Here is a 23,645-nt window from a genome sequence, read left to right on the forward strand (position 1 = left end):
ATTTTTTTGCGTGTAGGTTAATAAATCCTTAATTTTGCCTCTTATTATCAAGGACAAAAATTTTAAATGATCTTCGAAATATCGTTAAAAGTTATGAAATTGATCTTGAGACAAGACAACAGTGAACCGTAGTTAAAGACGCAAAATAGCCTTACTAATAGGAGCGTCGTCAATTCCTTAATTTTTTTAGGTTAAATGCTAAGTTTAAAAAAAATTTTCAAAAAATAATAATTGGATAGTCATCTATGAAGTAAAATAAGAATCAATCAGCCATCAAAATTTGAAACGGATGGTAATGCCCGTTAGTAAATAGGAAATTAAATTTAAAAACAGTATCTTTAATTTAAAGTTTTGCTTCTTTGGCTCATTTTTATTGCTAAAATATCACGACTCGTTTTTATTGACTAAAATCCTATTGCTAAAATCCTACGACTAAGGAAAAATCTGAAATTTCGGGCCAGCTTTTTTTTAGTGTAACTATTGCTGCAAATAAAATTGCCTAGTTTAAATCGGGGCAAAACTTTGTGCATTTTGGAGTAGCTCACCTTTTGTAATAACAAAAAATGCCAGAAAAACAATGACAATGACCTTGTTAAAGGATTGGTTGACTTTATCATTTCATTCCCACTCCCTTCTGCACGGCAATATCGGACTTTTATTTCTCTATTGTAGGCGCCACTAAGACTGTGTAGTCATAAAACCAAAATAATAATTTTTTTACTTATATGTCTCTCATTATTAAAAATTCTCTAAGAATATTTTACCATTTACATTTACGTGCAAACACCTTGCCTACGTATATTGTAACCTTTAACTGAATTTATTATTATTTGATAATCTCAAAATAAATTTGATGAACAAACAGCCCCATTGACAACACTTAAAACGCAGACGCCCAATTGGTAAACAAACATTTCATTAACCAGCCAAACCTCCCAACAATTTACATTAATTCATTAATTACGCTCCCATATGGTAGGGGCTTCGGAAAAACAGAGAGAGAGAGAGAGAGTGGGAGAACGAGAGTAAAACCCCACTTAAATCTCCACACTCCCCCAAAAAGAGATATTCTGCTTTTAGGTATGTTTAAAAAGAGTAGAGCACTCACACGTAAACAAACGATCTCTCTTCGTTTAGCTTCGTGCTTCAAAACGATCCACGAACAAAATTTAATGGGGAGCATCTTGCCTGGTCTTTTCTTAAAGAGCTTGGGCGTGTGTGTTCGTACAATTTATGCCCCCACAGTGGAGCTCAAAAACACGCTGTTATAAGCGCAAACCAGTTAGTCGCACGGCCACAAGCAAAAGCTTAACATCTTATTGAAGTTAAAGAAAACAAAACATCAAAATTTTTTGTGAACATATTCTCCACTTCTACACAAACAACTACATTAACAAACAAGCTCATAGCAAGCAAATAAATATTGCATAAAAACAAGTTTCAAGTGAAGACCTATTAAATAAATGATAAATATATGTATGACAACTATACAACAACAACAGCAAGAAATCAAAACACATTTTACAAGAGTACAGAGATTTGCAGTTATGAATCAAACAAACCGGTTAACCGCTAATGCCAAATGTTAAATAAATGAAAGAAGAATTTTATAAGGATTAGCGAAAAGTTCATAAATATAAAGGCATTCAAAATAAAAAAAAAATTGAAAAAATGCTGAAACAGTGAAAATAACGCTTACATTAGTGGCAAAAAAAGAAAAAAGGTTAATAAAGAAGTACTTAAAGTGGTATACTTAAAATTTCAATTAAGCGAAATCGCCAAGTTTTAAATATCAAAAAAAAAAGAGTTTATAAAAAAACTATAAAAATTCTAAAAACGTCGCCAACAACGCCTTATCAATAAAAGTATGACTTCAACTGTATTGCAACCAGCGGCCACAACAACCAGCGCGTCTTCAACCGCCGAGTCGTCAGCCATGGGTTGGTCGCATGACAAATTGAGATTCTCCTGTGTGGACAACATTGGTCTGAAACAGTTATGGAAATTAATTGCATTGGATACAAATTCAAATAACAAAACAACAGAATCATCCTCCTCAACGGCGACAAAAAATGCTAATGAGGAGAATATGGCAAATTCTAACAACAACAACAATAATAACAATAATGAGGTAAGTAGTAAACAGCACGCCAGCTTTCTTAAGAAACAATAGTCGTAAACAAAATCTTTTATCGTTATCGATAAATAGAAGATTACTTGTTAAAATGTCAAACACGTATTTGTTTTCTGTCTGCTATTGATAGATTGAATTCGTTGGCATGTCCATACGATAAAAATAACCCCCCATTATGATGAAACATTAAAGCGTAAATTTTTTTATAGGAAGATGCTAAATATTTTGTTGTTATTTACTGTGGTGTGGAAGAATGAACGCAAATAAAATTTAAATTTTGAAAAAATGCCACACAAAAAGAATTTATGACAATTTCGTGATTTGCAAACTCCGCCGGGACTTGATTATCATACATACATTATATTTTTAAATCAAGTCTTTCAGTTCAATGCTACAAACTTGACTATGAAACAAACCTCCCACTCACACAAAAAAACGCTTTATCGAGTATGGCGAATTCCTAATTTGCAAACTCCTTCGGAATATTTAAATCGAGGCAATACGTTAAATGGTACCTTGGTACTATACTGGCCTTTTTCAGAGATGAAGAAAGCGTAAACAAAAATGTTCTAACTGATTCGATTCAACATTTCAAAATGAAAAAAATTGTATCATATTTCCAGAAGTTGACAACACTTTAGTTATAAAGCGTTATGTACATCATATTAAAAGCTATTTGCACTAGATTTAATTTAAACTCCTTAGTTTTATATTTAGCTTAAATCAATTTAAGATTTTCCAAAAATTGAAACTGTTTATAAAGGCTTGCTTTTTTTTGCCCCTCATACCTTTGTAGTACTCTGTGTAACAGCAATCAATTAACCGCTATATAGATGTCAATATTAGTACTCCCACATTAGGCCTAAGGGGTATTGTAACTAGATATTAACCTCAATTTTAGTGTTGCCATATTCTGTCTTGCCTTATGTTGCGTTAAGCGCAATAATTGAAAGGGGGCTTATAACGATTTGAGTAAAACTAGGATTGTACGTAAATCAATTGCTTGGTCATGTGACAAAACAAAACTAGGGCCGATAATGTAAAATTTTTTCTGCATTTGACATTTCTCAATTTCAGACTAACTCAATTTGAACCATAGAAAGAAACACAATTGAGCAAGTAGTTAAAGTTATTCAAAATGAACATCGGCCCTTGCAACTTAAGCAACCTTTATTTCCCATACAAAAACCGATTTTAAAAAGAAAGCATTAAATTGCGAATATCAACACCACCAACTTTGCCAAACCAATGATGTTCGCCCAGAAAAAAAAGCGAACAACGGCAAAAGTAATCATTTAACCAGTCAACGTATCATTTGTACAATTTTGTTTGCGTGTGTGTATAGGTACATTAAGCTCCAATACCAACGATCGTCGTTGTCTTTTTGGTTTTGTGACGTCAATTGGTTTTAAACATTGGGAATGAATGAATCGTCTTGGTTAAAGTGGCTAAAAGGTGGTTACGCCAGTTAACTACACACTCACACACACAGCACTGACTGCTATAAACCTTAATACACGTTTTATACGAAGTTTAAATACTTGCAGACGACACCACTGAAATTTCTAGCAATACGGACGGTACACATGAATAATATCTCGATGGTTACATGGGGTTTTAGCTGCTGCTAATCATCATACTATGCAAGAGCTGTCATTTGTTTGCAGCTGACACATAGCCATGGCATGCAACGGATATCCGTGTTTGTCTTATACCCAGCTTATGAACCCACAAAGAAAGTTTGAGCAATTCTTTTTTTAAATTTAGTTTTGCTATCTCTTGGTCTCAGTTAACCGTTTACATAAGTTATGGGATCACAAAGTGGTACATACAAGTCCCATACATTGTTGCCTTTATTTCTCTTGTTTCCATCGAAAAGTCTCTCGAAGTCTGCAGCAGCCAATACTTGATAGTCAGTAATGACCATTGGCAGTCACAGGGCAAAATCGTGACGCAAGTCACGTTTACACGAGTTTTGATTAAAATAAACAAGTTTTCATTGACTTTCGCATGCATAAGTGTATGTGTGTCAAAACGTTATAGTTCGATTATATATAACTAAAATTGTAAAAATAAAACCAGCAATCATTGTGATAACTAATAATGTATAGATTATTTAGTCTAAATGAACTTAAAATGGGGCGCGCCCCACAATTAGTTTGTCTACTAATAGCTAACTCACATGTACGTCAGCAAAAATATTAAAATATAGGAAAAAAAGAAAAGAAAATTGCTACTCAATATAAAATGTTTTTAATAAGGATTGACATTACATTGCTTGGACCCTTTAAAAATTGAATATGGCAACACTAGCATTATTTGAGTATTTCACCATAACGGTACTTTTGAGTATTATGAGAACCCAATGGTTTGACAATAACAAGTAAAGGGGATTAACACCATGTAACGGTGCTTAATGAAATTTGCTTCATTTAAAGGGCACTAACATCTAAAAATGTTGTTGTACCATTAAATGTTCAACATAGAACAAAAACTGAGTTAAACTATTCAAACAACTCTCTAACAAAGGCTTTACAAAACAATCAATAAATTATGAAAAAACCAAAACTTAATCAACTTTTAAAATTATTCTTTTTTTTACATTGACTTTACCAACAAAAAACATTTAATTAAAGTTTTCCCTAAAAATGTCATTAATATATGTATTTCAATTCCATGCATCTATAATCTATTAAAGAATAATGCAACTTATACCACAGACACCTGATATGCATATATCTCTGTGAGCTCATCCTTAAACAAAACCAAATTTCAACGAATACATTAAACAATTTTTTTTACGAAACAAAAATCCCAAATAATTGTATATCAAAGTTCAGTTACCCAAAAAAATTATTTTTGGTAGCAAAACAAAAACGAAGGAGAAAAATTCTGAAACATTTAATGACTTTTTAATCAGTTATTGTTGATAAACAATTATTTCCGGCATATATTAAAACCCGTGCTGCATGCATGTTTATTAGACTTTGGTTAAACTATCAAGATTTGTGTTTACCCAACATAGCTGTGAGCTTTGGCAAGGCATAATTCCCACGCCAATTTAATAAATAACAAAGGCAAATCCAACAGGTCCAAAGACAACCTAGAAAAAAATTATGTGTATAGTTAGATCAATGACAGCAGCAGCTCAAGAACATGCAAAGACTTAACAGCCAAGGTCTAGTAAGCATTTAAATCTACATACGCCACTATACAAATGTGAAGCATGTTTAATATCTTAGAAACAAAGAGCGTTTTTTCCCTTTTTTATTTTTTCAAAGCTTAAAAAAGCCTAAATAAAAAATTTAAACAAATGCACTTGCGTCAAAGGTCTGTTAAAAGCTAAGCATATTAAAAACTCAAAACAAATTAAATGCAATTTCCCTTAAACAAAAATGCTTTTTGTACTGCCAAGCCGCCGAAAACACATGTGGATTGCAGCAGTATAAGATCGGCGCGTGTTTAAATAATTTATGTATGTATGCCGCTGCATTCACTCTTTTTAAGTCACGTTTAAAGTTTTCTTGTGTTGAAATGACTTCATATTGAGTACATGCCTGAGATTGTGTGGTTTTTTGCAAGGTTCTTTGAGGAGAAAAATAAATCACAAGGCATCTTCAATATCATTTACATAAATCTTTAAGCGTTCTACTCTTGACTGGCTATCTGTAAAATCTACCTATATATATTTTTTTAGTTCACTATTCAAGGTGAGAAATACTTGTTTATTCCCATTAAAAACTAAAGCAAAAAAACTCTGTTTCACAACCTGACCTAAAAAATGTTTACATTCAATAAATGTATAAAATGAAAGTAACACTTAATGTAGTGTATTGTAGTAGAGTGAATCTGGGAACTGTGTTGAAAAAAAGCTGATCAAAAACTATTTCATCAATACCAGGCAAACTATTGAATTTAGGGCGAAAACTACGTAACATTTGTTTGAAACAAAGCCTCATTTTTTTATATGGCAACTCTGAAAAAATACATATCTTAATCCATAAACCATAAACTTGAGCATTTAATTATAACGGTATATGGGCTAATGAGAACAAATAGTTCAACTATAATAATTAAGGAGGATTTACACCAATAAAGATTATTTGTTTCCTTAAATGTTGTTGGGACCACTTTTCAATACAAAGAAACAGATACAACAATTAACATTATAATTCCTATGGTAGCTAATTAATCAAAAAATTTCTAAGATGTCATTAATGTCAAATGAATATATAAAAAATCTTTATCAATCTTTCTAATCAGCCAAAAATAAAATTTCATCACATGTTTTTTCATATTGAAATAATGCTTATATTATTGCATCATTGTTATTAAAAGGCATTTTAATGATAAATATTTTCGGAGTCTTTTTTGTCGTTTTGCTAAAACAGGTCATTGCCCCCTCTTCTAAAATTAAATAGAGCAAGATTTACTCACGTAATCGTAATATAGAAAAGATAACTAGTCGAGTTTTCTAATTCTCTTTCTAATAAATAAAGCTAGTACAAGCAATTCGTTATAATTTTTGGGGCATTGACAACAAGCTCAAATTATTTTTTTATTGTTGTTGATAAGACTTTTTACCACACTAATCGCATCTTTCTTTCATTTTTTATTCTTATGCAAATAGACATGATAATTGTTTTGTATTTAATTACTTTAAATGGGGAGATCTGACAGCTGAGAATACGAGAAACAAAAAGTAAATATCCGCTTATGGCTACGCAGGGTAACAGTTTTGAAAATGGGGAAAAAATTTATTTAAATAAAACCAAGCCTTAGTTTAGATAGATCTCTGCGACAACTTTTAGTTATCAAAAAAAAATTATGTATCTTGTTATTTGGGTTAACCCCTAAATTTTGTTAAATTGGTAGCATAGCTTTGTGCATCGCTTTCTTTAAATAGTAATAAACCCTAATAAATCACACTAAAAATCTTTTAGTGTAAACTCTCCTTAAAATAAATAAGTTGCTAGTTTCTGGCGGACGCACTCATAAACAATTTTCCTACAGCAAAATAAATTTATGAAATAGCTAAAACTAAAAAATGTTTTACTATTTAAAACTATTTCAACTATTTAACATTAATAAAAAAACTTAAAATTTTACTGAACTTCTCATTTATTATTTTACTTTAATTGGCTGTGACAGAACGTTTGTCCTATTATTAGTTCTATTAATAATAGTTAACGGTATCAAAGCAGCAAACAAACACATGTCCTCATTCTCTCACTGCTAGCATTGCCATATCAATTATCCAAAGTAAAGATTAAGGTTTGATGCAAATAATCCCTGACACCAGTGATGCCAAATTCAGGATTTCTTTTTCCCTAACTGAAACATTTTTTTTTTCTTTGCCTTATTTTCAATAACTAGTTATCGTTATATCTCAATGTTTTTGATTACCCTAACATATAGAAAGAAAAGAAATTCGCATTACCTTTGATGTTTACCTTAGAATCAAGATATTACTAACAGCTATGACTTGTTTAAACAATAATTTGTTTTGTTTTATTATTATTTTACAATATCATTATTATTATTGCGATAAGAAGAGTTGGCTCGCCAGATAACAACTGCAGAAAACAAAACATATTTACAAATCACCAGAGAGCAAAGTAATAAAACCGGAAAAAATGGCAGTTATTTTACAATATTGTCACAGATTAAAAAACAAGGCAATTTGTTTTTTTAATTAAGTAAAATGAAAAAAAAAATAACTTCTGAGGGAGTGGGAAGACAAAATGTACAATTATTATAAACAAAAACAAATTAATAACAATAATAATAATAACAAATAAGTGTTTAAACTTATCAATGGTAATGTTGTATCGCAACAAAACAAAAAACGACCCAATAACCCATAACAGAGAAAAAAAAACTTGTTTATAATATCGTTTTTTTATACCATTCACTTAAAACTTTGAACAAATCTTTGTAAGTTTTGTTTAATAGTTAGGCTCATCGGCAAAGCAGATCAATGAAAGGGTAAAGTAACTTGTCCAAGGCAAAAATTTACCATTTATCTTCTCAAATAGCTTGAACATCCCTGCACAATTTTCTTGTCAGAATGTGCGTTTTCTACTTTTTCACCAAGTCATTGTTAAACTGACATGTTTATATACTTGCCACCTAATTTTGCTTGACGACCATTCATGGTTTGATTCATTAGACAAACATTAATCTGAGAACTGGAGTGTAGATGAATGGAGAGAATAAAACAAACAAAACACTACTTCACGTATGGCAAAAAAGGAATGATGCTTAACTTTTGGGCTATGCTGCATTTTTCAACGCAACGCTCCTCATTCTTTTTTGGCTTTTATGGCAGACTACCAGACCTTATCATTGTCTCATAGTTGCAAAAAAAAACATTTTTTTGTGATCTTTGCTATTGGCTCCAACAAATTACTTTTTAATTAAACCACATAATAATCAAGCAAATTGTTCATGGTTATTAAAACCATTTGCTCCCATTTCACTTGATATAAGGAAAAATTATATATACATATTGCTTTTTGGTTATTCAAAACTCTTTTTGTGGTTACTAAACATGTTTTCCCAACACCTGTAGATACCCTCAATTGTCGTATATAATTTCATTGGATTGCATTCCACACATGACTTGAATTTCCCATTGGTGAGGGCTTTCAGCCAATAGCTTCTCGTTCGTCAGCCAATCTCAAATAGTCACATGCAAATTTGCTTAAGAAATTCCTGGCGTTTCGCACAAAAAATATTGAAACAAGTGTTCTTTTTTTGGAAAAACGTCAATACTTTGGTTGGAAATTTTAGCAACTTTAACAAGACATTTGGGGGGGAAAACCAAAAAATAAAGAAATTTTATGGATGAAATGTATCATAAGGAATGTTGTTTAAATATTTGACATGTCAATAAACTGTGCCTGGTGTGTTGGAACATATGCATTAATGTTCTAAAAAATGAATAACATGCAGAAACTAAATTGATAAGCTTAATTTCCTTCCTTTTTCTGGATGTCTACAGGGAATCAACTCATTTTGTTTTCTCTATAAAATCATTATGAATCACTCAAATGCCTCACACACTAAGCAGTTATTGTCACACACCAACACCCCTTTGGAGTATTGTCAAGACCAATTGTTTTCAAATAATTTTTTTAATTAGATTTTGAGAAAAAATGTCAATATAAACAAGCTTCTCTAAAAATGTATGTAGATTGCTAAGGGGATTTTAATAACAACACAATTTGTTATTTTATCCTCTGGCAAAAGTGTTTAAAAAAAGAAGCTTGAATTTCTGTATAATGTTTTTCTTCCAAACTCATAAATAACAATGGCATTTTGCTATAATATATGCCTTATCCAAAAGAAAAAACACTTTGGGTGGTACTATGGCTGACTGACGGTTTGGTTTTGGGCTACAATTGAAATGAAAGTTCCCATTTACGATTGCAATTTGTTTTGTTAATTTTTTATTATTACTAACAAAACAAAGACAAATATATATACGAACATATTACCAATTAAAATGTTTAAAATCCCAAACATGTTTTTGCTATAAAAGTTAAATTTAAACATTATTGCATCTACTCTTAGTTATTTATTCACACTTTTTGTTTTTATATTTGCATATAATAAAGCTAAAAACTCTAAGCACTTAATTATTGTCATTAAAATAACAAAAACAATCCAAAAAAGGCATAAACCTCACAAACAAAAAGATATTCAATCAAACCTTTCAATTTTAAGGCAATTTGAAAGTTTTTTGACATATCACTTTTTGACATGTCAGCTTTAAGGGGGTTTACATTTACAAATAAATCTTAAGAATGATACAATAGCAACTTTGGCAACTCTCATTTAACATGTAAGCTTAAGGGGGGTATACATTTACAGATAAATTTTACCATATAACATTTTAAATAACAACTTTAAGGAAATAAATGTATAATATTATATAATAACACCTACTTTACATTTCTGCTTTAAGGAGCGTTTACATTAAGAAATATATCTTTAAAATTATACATTTTAAATACCAAATTTTAAGAATGATAATTTTAATTTAAATGCAAAGGTTTGTGTAAGGGAATCACCGTGTTAAGAATATAACAAGTTCTTTTTAGTATTTCTATTAACATTTAATAATTTTATGCAAATTCAAATAATATTTACCTCATCTGTTGTTATTTCTTACTACCAGTAGTTTGTCATTATTTCCTTACTTTAATGTTCAGGTTTTTTTACCTACAGCTAAAGAAACACTAAAATTTTACATTAACTCAATTCTCAACTGTATTTTAAAAACGGCACAGTGGTGTGTGCATAGTTTATACAAACACAAAAACGTGTATGAATGCATTTGCAAATTAGCATTTGTTGTGTTCTAGAATTTACATAAAAATTCTATAAATCTTTTAACAGGTTCTCTAAAAATACTCTACACATACACAATTTTGTTTGAGACATAGCAAAATAAAAAAAATATGTTAGACTAAAGAAAAGTTGATATGACAGCTTTCAGACATGGGTGTGAAAATTGTATGGCAATTTATTTAAGATGTAGAAGTGGAATGTCAAGTTATGTTATATAATGACTGAATGAGAACTTTACTGCATACAACAAAATATGCAAAGTATGAAAAAATTAATAAAATCATTAAGTCTATCATATTTTTGAAACAACTTTTATGACTTGTTGTTATCCATTGAAAATTTAAACAGATGTAAATACCAGCTGTGTTTGTCAATGCCATTAAAATTGCCAGATTGTATAAAAGTAATTCGGTTGTATTAATAAGAGTTAAGGATTGCATGCAGCATACACTTGCAGAAAGTAGCTAAAAGCGATCAGCTGACTTACACATATTTTGTTTCTCATTTCTGCATATTTTACACTACTCTAATTTTATTATTGAAGTATTGAAAACAAGTAATTGAGAATTAGAAATGTGAACACTATAAGAATCTCAGTTCCAGTAAGTAGCTTACACAATTTTTGTCAAGCAAATTTTTTATAGAATCCGACACACAATTAACCCAAAGCTATAATTACACGATCAGACATGTCACATGAACTACTACTTTCTGTATTCATTAAACTAGAGCGCGCTCTTAACTGCATGTTTTTCTATATATCTTGTACTTTTTTATAGACATGTATATTCGATGAAAAAAAAGCTCGATCAACTAGACTAACTTTCTGATTTGCTATTTTTGAAATTATATATGACATGTCTTATCGTGTAATGACAGCTTCAGCTAACCCTTCTCCTATATGTGGCAATCATCCCTAATATTCATGGGGCCTTTCCATTTTTTTTTTTCGGTATATGACATAATCTTCTTTGGCTGATAGTCATTGTTATATGTTTGAAATTTTTACTTTATACACTTCCCATACGTCCCCATTGACCAATAACCCTGCTATTCTAAATATTATGTCACTTATCATCACCAGGGAATGTAGACATTTATGACGTCACGGCTGTCTTGGCCAGACGTAGATCTACAATTGAGGCAAATTAAAAATAATTTTCTTCAATTTCAACTTGAGTTGTGTATAATTAAACCATGACCTAATACAATGTTAGTCTATCTTTAAATAAGGCTTAATAAAACGAATAAACAGCAATAAAAAATAAGGTCATAATTGTGATTGATAATTAAAATTTGAAATAAAAAGCATTAGGTACTTAGTCCTTGATATAAATACCTCTTTCTATAATTTAATTCAAAGTGAATTATAATTTAATATAGAATTAAGTTCATTCTCTATAGTACAAATAAAGCACATGCTATACTCAAGATTAATGAACTCACATTGATGATTAACCATAAATTTACAACCTTATACAGTAAGACAACATTGCGAAGTAGATGTTTTTTTACAACAACATATGTTAAGGGTACTATTAATGAAATCTACAGCAAAGTTAATAAATAGCACACATTTGCCAATCAAACTCCAAATGTCAAAATAGTCAATAATAATTGTATATTTATTTGTGAAACGTTGAAGTATTTTAGTTTACCGGAAGTAGTAATGTATTGGCGCAAACAAACAAACAAATAAAAAAGACATTTACTGAATTTTATGCACGCCTCTAATTATTTTTCTTTCTTCATTACTTATTGTTATTCTAAAAAAATTTATTTCAATTCTATTTTTGCATGCGTTTAATTATGTATTTAAGCCACGTTCTGTACTTGACTAACCTTCGCTATTATTATAATGGAATAGTCGAGTGAGGAAAATAATAAAAATAAAAATGCAAAAGCTAATAAACACTAATAGGGAAAGAAATAAAAAAAACAAAAGGCGCTTTAACAACACAAAACCATATAATATAAACGAAAGAATTTTTGTAAACATTTGTTTTTAATTATAGCGTAACAAATGCAAATGTGGTGAAAAGCTTTGTAAAAAAAGTGGGCCCTCATAAAGTCAAAAAAGTACAATAATCCAAAACCGTTAGAAAAATTGGTTTGTGTGTTTATTATGCATAGCAATACAACTGGTTTTTAACGCCTATGCAATAGGTGGCAGCAGGAAGGTTAAAATTGTATGGCAACTCTAACTTAACAGCCAGCTTTAGGGGGGTTTACATTTACAAATAAATCTTTCTTATTATACATTTTAGCAACTTTTAAGAGTTGCCATATTTACTTAGACGCAAGGAGAAGCATTTAATTGTAAGAATTCATACATTTTAAATTTACAAAAGGTAAATTTAAAATGTATCAGTTAATTTTCATAGTTTAAATATAAAAAATACTAAAATAACTTCCATAAGGATTTGGAGAGTTGTTAGATACTCTTTGATTGGTCTATTCACATGAACAACTGTCAAAGTTCTTATAAAAAATTATAAATAAAAAATGTGTGGAATAATAAACATTTTAAGGCAAAGGATACAATTAGAGTAATTAACCCAAGAGACAAGATTGAGGTGATAGAAAAAACTTCATGAAATAAAATAAAAATGTTTTCCGAAAGCAGAAAAGAGTATTCTACTTTTTTGTGGCATTTTCAATTGGCATATTTTGGCAAAGTATGAACATTCATCTTTTCATTTTTAACCAATTGAAGCTAGCTCTCATACATTACACACCCACTTATAAATATAGATTTTCGAAAACGCAAAACGAAACATTTTTCCTGGTTTCAATTTTGCAAACTTCGAATACATACTGTAATCAAAGTACTATTCAGCAAGAGGAAACTCAAGTGATTTTAAACCTTAAAAGTATAAGGATGGGAAAATGTATATAAAACAATTTTTTTTCGTTTTGCAAATTTGACGACCGGAACAGGTTTGGGTAATAGGGTAATTAGAATTAAACTTCTAGAAACTCCAAGCCAACTATTATGTCTTACTTCTTATAATTTATTCCTTATTCCTCTATTATTTAAATCATATTCAAATCTTTATTTGTTTTTTTTTCTTACATTTGCAACTTTTCTGTTGCCATTTCAACAACACAGATAACCGAGGGGCTTAATAAAATTTGCATATAAAAAATATACGATTGCGTTTAATAAAAAAAATATACAAAATTAAGCTTTTCAATAAAATGTATGTATATATCAAAGGCAGTGTTACTGTTATTTGGCTGATGTCGTGATTTGGTGTGAAGTCTATATTTTAGAGACTATACTGTTGTGACGTCAATTGCGACCTTAATAAATGAACGGGTTTGTTTACATAAAGTTTTGACAGCAAAAAAAAATACAAAAAAAACCAAAACCTTCAAATTAATCTTATTTAGGGGGATCGTTTAGAAAACGAAAACAGCAAATGCATATATCAAATTTTTGCTATTTTTTACTTTCATCATCCACATCATCATAGGTAGAACAAACACAATGGAAAATTTGTTGCAAACCAAAACAACAACAGAAAAATAAATATTAAAATACCAGTTCACACACAAAAAGACGTCACTTGCATAAATTTCATTAACATTCTTCTGCTATATATTAAGTAATTATACATGCAAATGCACGTTATTGAACCTTAACATATGGGTTCTAGGAGTTTCTTAAAAAAAAATTAAATGACTTGGTGTTTTTTGAATGCCAATATGGCAACTCTGGGAACGTAATGAGGCACCAAACCATTGACAACTGATCTTCTTCGATATCGCTCTATGGGTCCTTTACATAATATGAATAATTAGATAATTTTTGCAATAAATTTTCGATACTTTTGGGTGACTTTTTTCCATTGACCTTAAAACGGTATCCTAAGCGGTGGTTAAAATAGTAAGAATAATTAAATATACTAACCATAAAATAAAATATATGGGGGCTATTCACCATTAGACATCAAGTAGATAGTTGCATACATATATATTATGTGTTATATATTATAAATTTAATTTCTTTCTAAAATTGTAATTGATACATTTTTATGATTTTATTATATATTTCATTAACATTTGTATTGTTTGAATTTTTATTTATTTACTTTTTTTGTTTTTACATTTCATTTTATTTTGGTAACAAAATTTGTTTTTTGTTTTCGAAATTTTGACTTTTTGTGTTTGATCAAAAAACCAATCTCCGCCTTTAAACAAGTATAAAAAAACATGCAAACATTCATATAAGCATTGACGTCATTTGCATACATTTTTAACAGCTTAAACAATTTTATATGTACATGCATGTTTTGTTTTTTATTAAAGAATCTTATTAGTGTATAAAATACGTTTCCCATAGACTTATACCAATGCTTTAAGTTAAAACAAAAGTAGAAGTAATCCATGGTTCTAATGGTTTGGTTGTATATAAAGCTACTTTCGAAAATATTTCGTGAAATAAAATGAATTTTCATAAATTCTTGAAAAAAATAACTACAACACAAATGGTACGAATTACATTTATATAAGATGAAAGATCAATAGCCTGAAAACTTAAGGCATTCCTTGAAGTGTAAACAAAGTTGCAACTCTTCTCAATAACAACAAAAAATTGTCTTGATTTCCGGATTTTTTTCTTTTTGTCCAAAAATGCAAATAAAACTGAATAATGCACCATGAAAATTATGCAATAAAAAAAATATGCCGTCCGGAAGCTTGTAAGCGGAAAGCTGTCTCGCTTTACAAATTTTGAATCTGCAGTTTTTGAAAAAACCAAAAAAGAATTGAGAAACAACAATTGATCATATGCTGTAAATAAATTTGAATAACAAACTTTTGGTGAATACATATGCATATCGATACAAAAAATGTGTGAAAAAGATTTCTTTCTCTTTCACTTATCATTTACAGAGTTCGTTAATAGAAGTTTACATCACTTGCCTATAAAAAAAATGTGGAAGTCCCATGAATATTGAGAATGTCAAAAAATTAAAAAAAATGCCGATCGCTTTCCTGTCATTACATTATTAAAAAAAAACTATTAAAAAATAAATAAATAAATAGTACGTTTACATGTCAAACTTAATCGATGATACTTTTTGAATTAACCTCGCTTTCAAGGGTTACCTGGGGGTTACCAAACTTATTTTGGTTTTCAATAAAATACCCCACTACAAATCACATAATAGAAACCTACTCTTAAAACGTAAAAAAAAACTGAGGCCAATAAAAACTTTAGAACCAATATGTCTTTTGACAGCAAATGTTGAAAATTACTTTACAAAATCAAAACATATGATTATTTAACCATAAGACTAGCAGGTAAAACGTGATGAACAAAAACAAAAATAATGTCAAGGCCCCTTTTTAGAAAACATCACGTACGCTGGATGTTTATCGTATGGCGGTTTTGCGGTCAACTGCGATGTTATCAAAATTTTTCTGTTTTATTATTTTTACTGGTATATTTGTAGATACTTTATCACCAAAAGGTAACATGCACATGTGTATATGTCTTATTAAAATGACATTTTAATTTATGAAAAAAAAAATTGTTCTATGTTATCAAGAATAAAAAATTAAACAAAAAAAATTGTGGTTGTTCTTCACTGCTGTCATTTATGATAACGCGCTACTTTTTAATGTGTGTAAGTCAGATGTACTACTTTGACAGAAAATGTATGTACCTTTTGTCTCTCCACAAAGGTTATGAAATTTTTTTAGCATACAATTTAATTTTAGTTCGTGTTGAAATTTTAGCCAAGAACGTAGTAAAATTAAAAAATAAATAAATTTAGATATAAAATAAGTATTATAGTCAAAAAAATGGAATCAAAGGTCTCTGGAATGCAGAAAATAATATACTATTTTGTGATTACTAATTAAAGTACCAGTTAAGAATTTTGCAATTCGGCCTGTTTGATTAAATCAGATTATTTCGATGGAAACTTCAAGCTCGAGGCGAAGGGTTAATATGATTTTTTTTAAATCGTTTTATTTAATCCTACATTTCGTCCTTTTTCATTGAAGGACATCATCGGTCATATACAACGTTAAAATATTAAAACAGCATGGTAGAGTCTATATCTAAGAGGACAATCGAAATAATCTGATCTAATTAAAATACATTTAAACACATAACTGCTTCAAGCAAACAGGAATCCAAATTAGTGATCACCACAATTTTCTAAAAAAAATTATAATGAATTACTAAGAAAAGTTATTTTATATGCTTTTTATGATTTTATAAAAAAAAAATCAGTATCCTTTTTTTTCAATTTCTGTTACTATTTTTTTTTTTCAAACAGCAGTACTGTTAATTTTTTTTATTTTTACCAATAGCTGATTAATTCTTAAATAACCGTTATAATAAAATCTTTAAGTGTTACAGCCCCTTAAGACTTTGCTTTGTGTGACATTTTATTTCATTTCTTTTCTAATTTTAATGCAATCAAAATGCACTCATCTTTTAGATATCAAAGTTTCTCTCTCTCCCTTTCTTACACAAATTTCTCTTGCGTTTAGCAAACATATAAAAATAGGATGCATAGATGCATATATACTATAGAAATGTTGCCACTATCCCACTCCTAATTGTAAATAACGGTAAACATAGACATGTTTACATTTTTCGTACTGTATAAAACATGTTTATAACAAATTTGGTTTCAAATCTCTCATAGCATAAAACGGTAAAAATGGCTCTCTGTTTACCTTTTAGTACTGTATAAAATATATGTATGGCAAATTTTGTGTTTAAACCTCATATGATTGTTTATTTGCCATTAGAATGGAGACAGATATAACACATATATACAAATTTTATGAAAATAATTTTAGAAGAGTGTTTTGGACAATATGTGTAAGCATTTAATGAAACTTTTAACAAATAATATAATTTTTGTTCTTGTTATATTGTATATTAAAATTTTTGTTGTTGTTATTCTTGCTAATTATTTAATATATTCTCTTTTTTTGTTATTGCAGAATCTCTCCTATGAAAACTGTGAAAATATCACTGACTATTTGGGTCAACGTGATTTTGATGCTCCCAGCCGTATGTCTCTACTAAAGTTCCTTGCCATTGTAAGTATAAACAATTTTGCAGATGCCGAATGGTATTTATTTATTACAGCATTTGTTTTGTTTTGTAAATCCATCCATTGCCACCATTGTAAATATTAACAAGTAAATGTAAAAAGAAGTTGGCTTAAAAAAATCCATTACGTATTGGTGGTTTTTTTATTATCTTCATATTTGGTGTAAAAATTTTCCATGAATGGAATTTTTTCCAAATAAATAAAAGCCAGCCAGCTGCTGTGAAGTCAGGCTTTTATTTACCCATGTCAGATCTCAAACATCAGGGTAAATAGAAAAAAAGCAAATATTGAAAAAGTGCAAACCAAAATGAGTTTCAAGAAATTTTCTACACAGTAAATATAGGAGTTTAGTTAAATACATGTAGACAAGAATTTTTTAATTGGCCTAGGTAACGAAAACCTAATAAATTATCATCAATTAAAAAAAAACCAGACATAAATCATTTATTTTAGTTGCGCAATAAAGAAGCTATTGCAACAAAACTCCACAATGTAACATGGTTGGCAACTCTTTAAAGTTATGTAAAGGAGCTTTGGCTTAGTTTTTATATCTCAATACAAGAGAGCTTATCTTGAAATTATAAATAATGTTAGTTTTGTTATGTCGGGGAAGAAAGTGCTATTTATAAGTCTTATTGTGTACTGTATACTTTATCTCTTATTCTTATTAAGAGTTTTTTGCTCACGCAGTGTGTAGCCATAGAGTCTATGGCATAGATTATGACATTCTCTCAACCCTAGCCCCACTTATTGAACGATTATAAAACCCTAGAAAGAGTTAATGATTTTTTTTTTGTTCTATAATGCTCCGTGGTAAGACAATTTTTTTCTTGTTTTCAAATGTCATAATGACAGTCATAAGATTGTTGTTACCTTTTGTAAACTGTAATACCTTTAACGTCATCAAATTCTTCAATTAAACCGTCTATCTAATTGAAATTTAAGCTAATTCACTTATATATGATCGACACAACAGATTTTAATCACTGTCACAGCGTCAATAATAGATTATTTAGCACACTTCGCTTAAATAAATAGTAAAAACAAACAAATAAACATTACCCCTTTGACAATTACTAAGCAATTATTTTGCAAATAGAATTGAAACAGATGTACTTAGCGTGATCACAAACGCCCGCATACCCTACAGAGGTGCTGCTATGGTGGTGGCATCAAATTATAATAGACACTTAATTGCTTATTAAAAATGTATAAACTGCATAGAGGCGTTGCCACTAAGCCACAGACAGATAAGCAAAAAATAAGTAAGTAATATATGTAGGTGTATGTGTGTAAAACCCCAACAACAGTTTTGTTGCAATGGTGATAAAAGTTTCCCAATATGGTATTAATCAGCTAAATACCATATGGGTAAGCGAATTTGAAAAATTCTTTATTTTGTGTCATTAAATATACACGCGCTATTAAATATTAACAAATGTTGGGAGAAACCACATCACTTATTTCTCTATACCCTCAGCCGTAGAGACATATAATATTTATTTTTCATTTTCGTACACAAAACATTTGTTTTTGAGCCAAATTTTCCCCCAAAATGTATATTTCAAGGAGAGCCAACAAATATATATTTATTTTTTGCATACCAAAAAAACACATTGAACTTCGAAACAAAACCGCTTAATGATAACCTAAATAACCCATAAAGAGAATTTTATATTTCAATAATTCCTCATAAGGCAAACAAGCCTAACAACGATACAGCCTTAAAGTAGATTGTTTGACAGATTTTCTTATAGAACTGTAAAATAAATCTACTTTAATGATGCATTTTTAGTATGTTTACAATTACTAAGAAGGTACCCTTAACAAGGTACTGTCAGATGGGCAGTTGATTTAAAACTTTGTGGATTAAGTGTTGTACTATGAATCTTGGGCAGATTATACCAAAAAGATAGTGCAAAAATCATCTGACTTACAGTATGTCAAAATTAGCTGATTTCATTATAGGAAAATCCGATTGGCATTGGCTGTTAAAATATATATAACCAATCTTCCAATTTGACTTCTTGGGCCAGTATACTTAATTTTTATCCGATTTGTCTGAAATTCGGTATGGGAAATATATTTAACCTAGCACACCTATCCGTCCATTATAGTTTTGACGCCTAATAGGATGGGTTCTACGATATGACTTCAGGACTTTTTTAATTCCCTAGAAGTCGTAATTTCTATTTGATTTTTCCTAGGTATAGATTCTTCATAAAAATCATGGTGGCAGATATTGAAGATTCTTTACGATTTTTTGTTTAGTATACCCTGATAATTATGCACATAACTTGTTTAATAAGACTTATCACTAAATAAACATTTTTCTTTATTTTTCATATTACAGAACGCTCTGGAATTGAGTGCCCCAGCAACACCGGTTCTATTACAACAACAGCAGCAACAAATAAACAATAACAATAAGCCGTCGGGATGGTTACAACTATCCGGTCATCCAGAAAGGTAAGAATTTGTATAAACTAAAGCCTTATTATCAAGGCATAATCGATTAAAAGGTATTCTCATGCAAACAGTTGGCCAGATATAACGGCATTTAGGTGACAATAAAACCTGTTGATCACAAGGGAGTTTATGGCGCGAAGAAAACATTTTTTGGAATTTCTAAAAATATCTACATTCAAGTTGTTAATTTGTTCTTTGTTAACATATTCTCTTATTTGAGACATTTCAGGTTACTTGCAATATGCATATTAAAACACAGGTTTGACTTAATAAGGTTGCATGTTGTTATCAGCTGATTTACAATCTTTGACAGTATTTACCACTTAAGCAGCCAACTGTCATAAATTTACGCTCATCGTTGATTACAATATCTGTTGTTTGTGGCAGTTAATGACATTTTCACAATTATCTATAAAGTTAATGGGAGTCTTTCCATTTTTTTCCGTTGGCAAATGATCGTACTTCAGAATACTTCGTTCAGACAGAATACTTTGACTTTCCCTTGTATAATTCTACAAAGCTTGCATTATGTAACTTTAAACTGTTGTACCAATGAGATTACCTTGTAGCTATGCCAAGCCTTTATTAAATTTAGCATACTAACTTAATTTTTCTTTTTTCTCCTTCTTTTTTTAGTATTGTACCCTGTGCCAGTGGCGTGGTGCGCAAGCGTGTTGCCAGCTTTAGTGATTATGAAGTATTATCCTACCAACAGTTGTCTCAAGAACCCCTTACCTCTAAAATCATTCCCGATTTCTATGGCAACATACAATTAGAATCCGGTGAAATGTTCATTGAGCTGCAAGACCTGCTAAAGGGCTTTAAGGACCCCTGTGTCATGGACATTAAAATGGGTTGTCGCACATTTCTGGAATCTGAAGTCAGCAATAAAACTCTGAGGCCAGATCTCTATCAGAAAATGATTAAAGTTGATCCACAAGCACCCACCGCCGAGGAACATGCCCAACAGGCCATTACAAAGCTACGCTATATGTTATTCCGTGAAGCCATGTCCTCATCTCAATCCAAAGGATTTCGCATTGAGGCCATACGCTTAAAAGGCAAGGCGCCCATGAAAGATTTGAAAACTGTCAGAAGTTCAGAACAAATTGCCCAGACCATCGATCAGTTTTTGAATTCCAAGAAGTGTGTGCAAAAAGAACTCATCAAACGTCTCAAGCACATGCGTTCCGTAATTGAGAAATCCCCATTCTTTCAGACACACGAAATAGTGGGCTCCAGTATTTTCATAGTCTATGATGATGTCAAAGTTGGCTGTTGGCTCATCGATTTTGCCAAATCCCGCCCTTTGCCCGATAACGTAAAGGTCAATCATCGCTCCGATTGGATACCCGGCAATCGTGAAGAGGGTCTGCTCAAAGGCATGGATGAACTCATACATGCCTTCGAAAGTGCCAACCAGAAACATCAGTTCAGCAGAAAGTTCTTACAAATCTAGGCAACTTCGAAAAGGTCAACAACCAGTAATGCATCCAATTTATTTTAATTGTTCTCAAGACTGATCACTACTTTAGTTTAAGTCCCCATACATTGTAAATCAAACATCATCTCCATTCAACACTAAAAAAATGTATTTGTGTATCTTTGCATGTAGAATTTTCCATATTGGAAACATTATGTTTGTTTTTTGTTTTGTTGTACTTTTAATCTAACTAGGTAATCCTTCTCCAAGACTTTTTATGCAACTTTGAATTTGTGTTTTGTTTTTTTTTTTCGTGTGAAAACAGTTGAAATTGAAAAATATAGTATTTTATGAGAGAATTTTGAAAGAAATTTTTGAAAATTGCTTTGGCCCTGTATTCATCATCTTCGTACTTTGTTCGTTTTTTGTTTTGCTTTTTGGCAAAATATTCTCGAAAAGAAGTGACAAAGCAAACATTTTACTAATCCATTTACTTAATTAGCTTTTAAGTTCTAGAATTCATAAAATTAAATCATTAACTTTTAAGAAAACCATGTAGTAAAGCTTTTCGTCTTGAAAAAAGAAAAAGAAACAATGGAAAAATATATGAATGTATTTATTAAAAGAAAAAACTTGGCTATTTTTTGTTTGATATGATAAAGGATTTTATAACCTCCAACATTGGAAGTTTGGGGTTGGGGGGCTTACTAACAGCATTCTCCTTTGACACATTGATCGGAGCCCCGTAAAGTATGCAACACACAATGTTGCAATGAACAAATAAATATGTAAGGAAATCTCTCAAAAAGAAACAACCCTGCAAACATTTTTCAAAGAGAATTGAAATAACAGAAGTTTTTGTGCTCTCACAATTTGACAGCGAATGTCAAGCTTATAGGTGTCGGTAATTATTTTATTTTTCTTCAAAGCAAGAAAATTCAAAAATTCAAATCTTTCCAAAAACAAAATAAAAGATACACATATTGGAAGCTAAGACTACCGAAACCCTATATACGTGCATTACGCCATAGTTTCCTCCACGGGAAAGGACATAATGCATATTTAGAAAATGAAAACGGCGCAACTGTCTGCCATTGAGAGCAGAGTTCTGTTTGCGGCATGTTCTAAGATAATTTTCATTATCCTATATTCACAAGCGCCACTAAAAAGTCTATGTGCGAAGTCAATTTCTTTATCTATATATAATGTATCTATGCGTTCGTCCCCGCGATGAATAAAACAATCTTCTGGAAGATTTTTACGCAACTGTTCTTCCGTATGAGTCGCGACATACTCTTCTGGGATATCATTGGGCAATCCGTTGCGTATGCGAAAGTTTTAACAACTCTTCACAACGATTGCTTGTATTATAATCGTCCAGAAGATTTTTTTGTAAATCGCCTGAGTTTACTTTTCGCGATTGCTTTTAATTTCATACGTGACACGTTTAGGACTTGTATTGAATTATGTTATTCGATGTTTTGGTTCGAGTGGACAACTGTCACAACACCAAATAGAATTCTAACTTTACGACGATTGGTACTTAGTATGATGAATATGACTAGTAAAACGAAAAATTTTTTTAACTTTTTTCGGAGTTGTTACGTTTTTGATGAACAATCTAAAGCATTTTTAGATCTTCCAGGCGAATAACGTGCAACTATTATAGAAGAATATTTAAAAAAATATGACAAAACACCTATTTGTTAATCGTCCAGGCGATAAATGCGCAACTCTTCTAAAAAAGTATTTTATAAATTTTGGAAACACTAATTTTTTACTCGTCTTCAAGATTCTTGCGCGATTCTTAGATCTTCAAAGACTCTTCGGACTTAACGAGTAAGTCCAGTAAGTAAGGCAAGTAAGTAAGGCAACTCATATGAAAGATTCGCGACACACTTCCCTTCCATAAGAGTCGCCTTGAGGACATAACTCCTCATAACGCACAGTGGGAGAAAATCGAGGGAACTAGTAAAAAACATGCGGTGTAAGAACGGGTAGATATTTTTCTTTGAATTTAGAGCTGAGGTGTTAACGAGATCGTGTGCAAAATTTCAAGGCCCTAGGTTGTCCGGGCGCCTTTTGGCAGGCCCCTAAAATTGGTCACCTTGGTATTTCGATAAATTGTTCGGGCTGCCAAATCTTCATTTATGGTCTGCTTTTTTGCTGGATA

General features: G+C 30.6%; 2 protein-coding genes across 3 annotated transcripts in view; one reads left to right on the plus strand and one right to left on the minus strand.

Moving 5' to 3' along the window:
• LOC106082065 (pickpocket protein 11-like) overlaps positions 1–23,645 on the minus strand; it is a 122,445-nt gene that overhangs the window by 80,673 nt on the left and 18,127 nt on the right. Inside the window, exon 1 of one of the 2 annotated variants that reach the window (XM_059364320.1) lies at positions 10,292–10,499. The exons of the other annotated variant lie outside the window; for it this stretch is intronic. Coding sequence (XP_059220303.1) covers positions 10,292–10,296 — 5 coding nt within the window. The 5' untranslated portion in view covers positions 10,297–10,499. Of the gene's footprint in view, positions 1–10,291; positions 10,500–23,645 lie in introns of those variants that run through there. 2 annotated transcript variants of the gene reach the window in all.
• Positions 1,269–22,028, plus strand: LOC106082067 (inositol-trisphosphate 3-kinase homolog). The gene is made up of 4 exons (XM_013244382.2): positions 1,269–2,131; positions 17,468–17,566; positions 19,934–20,049; positions 20,686–22,028. Exons 1-4 carry the CDS (start codon positions 1,868–1,870, stop codon positions 21,506–21,508), a joined length of 1,302 nt encoding a protein of 433 aa, XP_013099836.1. The 5' UTR covers positions 1,269–1,867; the 3' UTR covers positions 21,509–22,028.

This window comes from Stomoxys calcitrans, chromosome 3, assembly GCF_963082655.1.
Source record: "Stomoxys calcitrans chromosome 3, idStoCalc2.1, whole genome shotgun sequence".
NCBI lineage: Eukaryota > Metazoa > Arthropoda > Insecta > Diptera > Muscidae > Stomoxys > Stomoxys calcitrans.

Coding starts and splice junctions, on each gene's coding strand:
- LOC106082067 (XM_013244382.2), top strand. CDS start 1,868: ATGACTTCAACTGTATTGCAACCAGCGGCCACAACAACCAGCGCGTCT. Junction 17,567..19,933: donor TACTAAAGTTCCTTGCCATT/GTAAGTATAAAC, acceptor TTCATATTACAG/AACGCTCTGGAATTGAGTGC. Junction 20,050..20,685: donor CTATCCGGTCATCCAGAAAG/GTAAGAATTTGT, acceptor TTCTTTTTTTAG/TATTGTACCCTGTGCCAGTG.